Genomic DNA, 7420 nt, shown 5'->3' with positions numbered 1-7420 from the left:
AAACAGCTGCGCGGCCCGCACGTCTGCCCGCCCACCGCCCAGCTCCTGCCGGCATCTCTGCTGCCCAGCGCTCCGGACCCTCACCGCTGAGAGGAGCCCTAGGAGAAGGAGGAAGGGCGGTCAGACTCGGTTCGGCTGCAGCTGCCAGGCCAGCCGGGGCAGCAGGGAAAGTTGGCCGCCTACTTGGCCAGCAAGCCTACAAGCACAGATTTTCTCCTGCGGCCTCACAAACTGCTCTGAAATCATCCACTTAAAAAGAAAAAAATACACACATACCAAATTAATGGCTCGGAAGAGGCCAACATGAAAAATGGAGCTGTTTTTACCCAAGTCAACCCAACGTATTTATAGATGTTGTAAATTCCTAATATTCCGGAAGGGACTTTGGGTAATTCTAAATCAAATGATACATTTCATCATAGTACACTCTGCTTTAGTAAAATCAGCTCCCTCGGATTTCATCACTTGTTAAAAAAAGATAAACTTTATTTCTGTAATTTTCAATCACCAAAAAATCTATATTTTTGTCTAAGCATTTATTTTACTGAATCAAAAAGACATGAAAAGAAAAATCATGTTTTACTAAGGTATATAAGTGACTCTTTTTTGGACAACATATAATAAATATGATATATCACTTATCACTCAGTCTTTCAAATGTACATTTTTTTCATATTATGGAGCATGCCACTTTTCCAAAAGAAAAAAGGTCATGAGAATTCAGTGCAAAGTTCTCAGTCACCCTCCTCTTTTCTCTGGGCCAGACGGAATGTCCACAGCAACGCCCTCTGCCTTGGAATCTGAGGCTGTTCATCTACAATTCTCTGTGCCTCCGCAGTTTCCTCTCCGTGCCCTTCTTTCTTCCCTCCTTACCCCACCCCCCTCCCTCCCTCCTGCTTGTCCCTAAAGTCATTTTGAAAAAGAACTTGAGGTTTTTGTTTTTGTTGATGTTTTCACTTACTGGTCGCACTCTTGTGTGGGGTCAGCGTTTTCGCCAGTCATACTGCTGTGGGGGAGCTTTCCAGCCCTGTCTCTGGGGGTGGGGAGATGAAGTGCGGAGGGCTGGCTCTTTCGGGGGACCCCCGCCCACTGCTGAGCATCTTCCTCTCTCACTTCTTTGCTTCCTGGTAGGCTGCAAGGGAGGCCAGACTGCCTGGTTGGGGGAGAGGAGGGGCAGCTGTCCTGGTCGGGGAGGGGACAGGGAGGGTCTGCAGGCTCGCTCTTCACCGGGGGTGCGGGGTACCTGGGATGGGGTTGGACAAGGGATTGAGGGCCGGCTGTCCCCCGGGCCCCAGGCCGTGGATGAGCACTCGGGGCACCAGGGGCCGCTGCAGCTGGGGATGGGGCGCAGGAGGAGTCCGGTACATGCTGCTGTACATGGCGGCGGCGGCCGCCGCGGCTGTAGTGCTGTCCATGCTGCCCAGCAGGCTTGGGTGGTAGAAATAAGGCGATGGAAACATCCTCTGCAGTGCCGAGTAATTCCCCGCCTCAGCCAGCAGCTCCAGGCCCACCGCGGTCTGCCGCTTCCACTTGGTCCTGAAAGAAAAGCAGACGTGCGTGCACCCCACGGCTGGGGGGCACAGTCCAGGCCCCAAGGCCCGTCCTTTCCCCTGGCCGGTCTTTTCTTCCTCAGGGAGGACAAGGAAGACTTAGAGAGCGCTGAGAATTGGGAAGGAACCACACCTCCTGGCCCCCATCCCACCCTCTCCCTCACAGAATCACTCAAACCCAAGCCGGTTTCCCAAACAGACATTCATAAATAAATTTCTCCAAGCTTTGCTGCCTTCTCCTGGCTTTTTGCTCTGCTGTTGCCATCCTCATAGTTTGGCTACTTCCTGGAACTTTCCTAGAGATCAACGGAGACCACTCTCTCTAAGGCAGGCGTCTTCTCCCCTCCTTTAATTCTCTTCCCCAAGTGGCTCCCCAACAATCCCAGAGTGTATGCTCTCTGCCCCTCCCCCTTGCCTCCAGACCGAGTGAGAAGAAACCGTAAACAAAGGGACACAGAGGCTCCTGGGCCTTGGACCCCTGCCCCTTTGGGTCCCCAAGGCTGTGGAGACACATCTCTCATCAGCCTGACAGGACCTTACAGCAGCGGGTGGCTTAGAGTGAGGAAGGTGACAAGGTTTCAAAACGGAATTCGTTTGAGGGAGGGCTCTCCCAAGGGGACAGTACCTGGGGCCATTCCAGGAGGGGAAAAATGCATTTCAAAATCTTGTCTCCTCTGGGAGAGAGTAACAATTAAAACCTGTGATCAGCTTTTCTTGGTCTCCTCCCTCCCCCATCGCACCCCCACTAGGAAGAAGAGGCAGCAGGCCTTTGCTCACATGCCTCCTGAAGGAACTCGGGGCTGGTGGGCCTTCCATACCCAGCAGCTCCAGCCAAATTAATAAACATATCGCCCATTTTAAATTGGCGACAAATGACACTAATGTTTTCTGACAGAATTAGGGTGGCTGAAGCCGTATGTAATGAGACAGAAAATTATGGTAAAGATGACAACTGGATGGGCATTTCCAACCACACTTATGGACGATTAGAACACAAACGAGAGAGAGAAAAGGCGGGAGAGAGAAAATCGAGACAAGGCAGACGACCGCCAGGCTTAGAAACCCGGCATAACCTCAGCACCAGATTGCCGGGTTTGGGTGTTCGCACTGCAGTTTAGGGGCCTGCAAGTACTGCCAGCTCCTTTCCTAAGTTCCTTTCAAGGGAAGCTGTGGTTCCTGGAGGGCTCTGACATGGCCAGAATAGGGGGCAAACCCTCAGTCTAGATGCCTGACCGACTGCCAACCCTAACCCTCCTCCTGGCTGCCTCACAGGCCAGGCAAGGGCTTTTAAGTCGAGGCCAGTGGATTCGCTCTTCAGGACAGCTATAGCCAGATTGAGTGACTGGTTATAGATATTTGGAACCATCCTGGGGCAGGCCCAAAAGGGTGCAGTGCATCAGTTTTATGGGCCTGAGTGTCTGCTACACAGACGTCTCGATTTGAGAAGGTGTGGCCTGATTGATTTTGGGGGCAAAGTGGGAGAAATTTCAGCCACTCAGATTTGAGAGAGAAAAATAGCATATGCGAAAGACCCTTCGAAGTGCAAAATTCTCCAAACTCCAGCTACCTGGGAGGTATGGCTAATCCCTACTCCAGCCTGAAAACCCCCCAACTGCCCACCCGGGCCCTCTGAGCCCCTACTGACTCCGAGGCCACAAGGGATGAAGACTAATGTAGTGGTCTTGACCTGGATAACCAGATGCCTCTGCTCCCCACCACAGCCTCCCTTACCTGCGGTTCTGGTACCAGGTCTTGACCTGGGTATCAGTGAGGTTGAGTGCAGCCGCCAGGTCCATGCGATCCTGCACACTCAGGTACTTCTGTCGTTCAAAGCTACGCTCCAGTTGATTGAGTTGGTGGTCAGAGAAAGCCGTCCTGGCTTTACGAGGCTTTTTGGCTCTCACAGGGGGACTCTCTCGGCTACTTGAAATCTCCCGGTCTCCTTCCTCCTTTGTTCCTACACAGAAACCCAGACATAGCCGTGAGGTAGCCTGGAATGGGGAAGGATGGAGTGTCCTCCTGGCACACACTTCTATATTCCCAAGCCAGTCACTGGTCTGGGGAGAGCAGGGGGGAGCTATATTCTGCCACCTTCCTTATACACATACTTGAGCCTTAGCCAGGATGGAGAAAGAGGACCAACTGCTAGATATTGAATGTGGAGGCTCGTGCAGAGCTTCTAAAAGGTTTCCAAAAGAGTGTTGAATCTTCCCATCTTTGGAAATGAAAAAATACTTTATGATAAAGGGTCCTCTTCCTAATTGTTTCCTTGAGTGAGGAAGACCCTGTCCTTTTCCTTTATTATTTTCGCTCTGACTTCGTATGTTATGATTTATTAGGTTTTAAAAGATCTTTCAACTTTTCTTTTTTGAGGAGGGGATACCTTTTTCATTTTACTTCTTCTGTTTACCAAAAGTTATAGGCATTTGTTTTCCTTTTTCAGTTGCACTTGGGAAATGTTGGCTCTCTGCAACTGCTTGCATCAGGTCTCTTAAAGCTTCAGAAAGAATGTCTCCCAGACACTGCATTCAGCTCAAAATCACTGAGCCCATCCAGGTGACAGCCCAGAGATTTCCGGATTCTATTTGTCAACTTTGGTTTTCTACTGAAATGCTGGGAAATCGATATGTCAATCCCTCTCTGTTTGTACCCGTTTTTTGCTTCGCTCCTTGATCTTCCCTGCAGGAAGAACAATAATCTCTCTAATTGACCCACTGGGGAGGTTGGTGCACAAAAAAATCGCCAGAGCAGACTGTACATCTGTTTTGGGCACTATTATGCTAATGCTACAATAGTAAAATGAAGAGGCAATATCCTACCTTCCAGAGAGCACACATCTTTCCCAGAGATGACAAATATTAGTAATAATCAACTTATCAGTAAAGGGGCAAAAAGAACTCTCCTTGTATAGTAAAACTCTTGCCATGCAAAGACTAGAACCCTTACTTATGAAATTTTCTGGTGAGAAAATGGAAAAAGGGAGTTGAAGAATAAATCCATTGCCATCATCTGACTTTACAAAAATAGACATTCAATTCCATAAAATTTTATCCATAAATGCAACCTCGCAATTACTTGTTAAGAGCCAAAACTCTAGTTGAAATACGGATATTTAGTTAGGGCTATGGAGTAGAAAGGGTATTTTTAAAAATTGAAACGCTAATTATAATCTTTTTACCGTGTGGCCTTCCCTGTATTAATCACTATGTAATGATTTTTTTTAAAGTTACTCTGTTAATCAACTCGGCATTTTTTCCTTCACTATATCTGATAATTCCTGTAGGGGTGTTAAGGAAATACGATGTGTGGGAGGAACGCAATAATTTGCATTAAAAAATAAACACCACGTTGTGATCACACCCCTAGGCACTACGAAATATGAAAGAACTTCCCATCAGATCCCCTCCGCCTGACCCCTTCCTAATAAATTAAAATGAAGTAAAACAAAGGAAGAAGCTGGGTGGCGGTGAGGGTTGGGGGATGTAGAAATGTTAACAATAAACAGAACTTGGGACGAGTGCCCAAATCGCACGCCCCGGCCTCCCTCTCGCTTGCAGTTTTTGACTGTGGCCCGAGCGCCTTGGAAGCTGAGAATCGCCTTCGGATCCCATCAGAGATTCGCGCGAGACGGAAGGGGAGCAGGAGGAGGAGAAGCTAAACGGCCGAGGGAGCCGAGGCGGCGGGACTCACCGTGGCATTTGATGTCGCTCTGGGACTCTTCCCGCTTGTCCAGTTTGGCTTTGCTGTCCTCCTGCTCGAGCTTTGGCCTGAAGCTCTCGTGTGCTGCATTGCTCTCCTGCTTCGGGGTGTGGTGGGGAGAGGAGACGCTGGTGCTGTACGGTGCACACGCCGCCAGAGGTTTGCTGTCGCCCAAGATGTCCTTAATTAAAAAAGAAGAGGTGGAAGTCCTGGGTGCCGAGGCGGCTGAGCCCAGCTGCTGGGCCGCTGGCGGCGGCGGCGGCGGCTGCTGCTGCTGGGGCGAAGGCTGCAAACTTTGCGTGGGGGCCGCGGCTGGCGGCGGCTGCTGGCTGTGGTGCAGGTGGTGGTGATGCTGGGGCCCGTCCGCAATCAGATGCGGTTCCGGGGGCTCCATGGTGACCGAGATGGGAGAAGAAGGCGCCGTTCCTACGGTATCAATCTCCGAACAGGGGGACGGAGTGGCCTGACTCCTAAAATCCGCGGTCCTGGCCTCGCCGAGCGGGCGGAAATCTCCATTCATCATGCCGGGGCTGCCCGAACTGGCACTGGACAAAATCGTGTCTATTCCAAAACTCGACCCGCTGGCCCCTTCCATTGTTGTCATTTCTACATGAGGTCCACGCCACTCCGCCGCTCCGCAGCCGCCCCGACCAAGCAAAGGAAGCTATCGATGGTAAAACAAAATAACACTAAACAATGTTGTCGCCGCTTAAAAAAAAAAAAAAAAAAAGTGGGGCGGGAGGAAAGGAAGGATAATTGGGAGGTGGCAATCCGTGGACACTTTCGACACTTTTTTTTTTTACCCTAATGAAAAAAGTGGAAGTTGGGAGAAAGGACGATAGAGGGGGGAAAGTTACAAAAATTGTTGAGGAAGCACCGAGCGTGCGCTCCAGGAACGACAGCGCACGTGGGCGGCGGTGGCAGCGCAGGGGACCCAGACGGAGGCGAGGCGGCAGCAGGTGAACCCGACACCACCGCCGCTGCCGCCACCGCCTGGGTCTGCCCACAGCCTGGCACCAGGCGGCAGCGGCGGCGACGGACGTGGCAGGTGCAGCGACCGAGAAGCCCGGGCGGCCGCGCGCCCTCGGAGCTGCCCGGCGGCTCCCCGAGGTAGCTGCCGCGCGCAACCCGGCCGCCCCGGAGACGAGTTTCTGAACTTTCTTGGAAAGTTGTGGAGCAGACACTGCCGCGACGTTCGCGGCAACAAGAGGAGGAGGAAAAGAAGGAGCAGGCGCAGGCGGAAGAGGTAGCGGAGACGCGGCGCCGAGCGACTCCCGCCGCTGCCGGGCGCGTTCGCTTGTAATCCGGCGGCGAGCGGGCGGCGCCGACCCCCTCCCGTGACGTCACGGCCACTGCCGCCGCTCCCCGAGCCGCGCCGGGCCCGCGCCCCCGCCACCGAGGCCGCGCGCCGGGCCCCGCGCCCCTATTGGCCGCGCCCGCGCGAGCGAGCGACGCCGACGTGCCGGGAGCCAATGGGCGCTCGCCTCGCGAACCCGTCAGCGATCCCGGCTCTGGCCCCGCTGCTCTTTTCGGAACCCGCACATCCCTTTCCCTGCAACCAAAATACCTAGTCCTACAATGGTCCCCGCGTTCACAATCACGCGAGAGGGCAAAGGGAGAGAGGGGAAGGGAGCACAGGGAGACTAGAGAAGGGAATCGAAGTCTTTAGAAAAAGCGAAAGAAAAGGGGCGGGGGGAGGGAGAAGAGCGAGAAAATAGTATTGATTTGCCGTTAAGAAGACCGAAGAGGGAGGGGAAAGAGGACAGGATTTGTCGGCTTACCTTTAAACTCCAGCGCTGCCGCCAAGCACCTCCTCAAACACGCTCTTGAATAGTCCAAAGACACTGAGAGCAGAGGAAGGGACTCCCTGAAGAAACCCAGGGGGTAGTGTGTTAACTCCAGCAGCCGGAGCTCTGGGTGGGCGGGCGGACTCCGAGCTCTGATTTCTCCCCCAAAGAGCCCAGGCGTCCCGGATCTGGCCCAGCTGGGCAGCCGGTCCCTGAAGGGGAAATGGAGAGGGATCCGCGCCCACCAGGCACTCTCGGTAGGGGTGGAAGACAAGTGGCCTGCTGCTCAAAACCGGGGTGCCAGCCTGGTCTCCAAATTAGGGCCCGCGCTGGAAGAAATAGGTGACCAGACACTTTCTCCCGAGCGGGGGAAAATAATGCCTC

At 53.0% G+C, this 7420-nt stretch overlaps 1 protein-coding gene across 1 annotated transcript; it reads right to left on the bottom strand.

The window, feature by feature from the left end:
• Positions 1-462: 462 nt before the first annotated feature.
• On the bottom strand, positions 463-6562 carry BARHL2 (BarH like homeobox 2). The gene is made up of 3 exons (XM_020907648.2): positions 5241-6562; positions 3282-3507; positions 463-1536 (listed from the first exon to the last, which is right to left on the bottom strand). The coding sequence occupies exons 1-3, from the start codon at positions 5851-5853 to the stop codon at positions 1224-1226; spliced, it is 1152 nt and encodes a 383-aa protein (XP_020763307.1). The 5' UTR covers positions 5854-6562; the 3' UTR covers positions 463-1223.
• Between the last annotated feature and the right edge of the window lie 858 nt (positions 6563-7420).

This window comes from Odocoileus virginianus, chromosome 5, assembly GCF_023699985.2.
Source record: "Odocoileus virginianus isolate 20LAN1187 ecotype Illinois chromosome 5, Ovbor_1.2, whole genome shotgun sequence".
Taxonomy (NCBI): Eukaryota; Metazoa; Chordata; class Mammalia; order Artiodactyla; family Cervidae; genus Odocoileus; species Odocoileus virginianus.
The sequence above is the reverse complement of the archived record's forward strand: the minus strand, read 5'-3'. Positions and strand labels throughout refer to the sequence as shown.

Coding starts and splice junctions, on each gene's coding strand:
- BARHL2 (XM_020907648.2), bottom strand. CDS start 5,853: ATGACAACAATGGAAGGGGCCAGCGGGTCGAGTTTTGGAATAGACACG. Junction 3,508..5,240: donor GAGCGACATCAAATGCCACG/GTGAGTCCCGCC, acceptor GTTTCTGTGTAG/GAACAAAGGAGGAAGGAGAC. Junction 1,537..3,281: donor ACCTGGTACCAGAACCGCAG/GTAAGGGAGGCT, acceptor CTTTTCTTTCAG/GACCAAGTGGAAGCGGCAGA.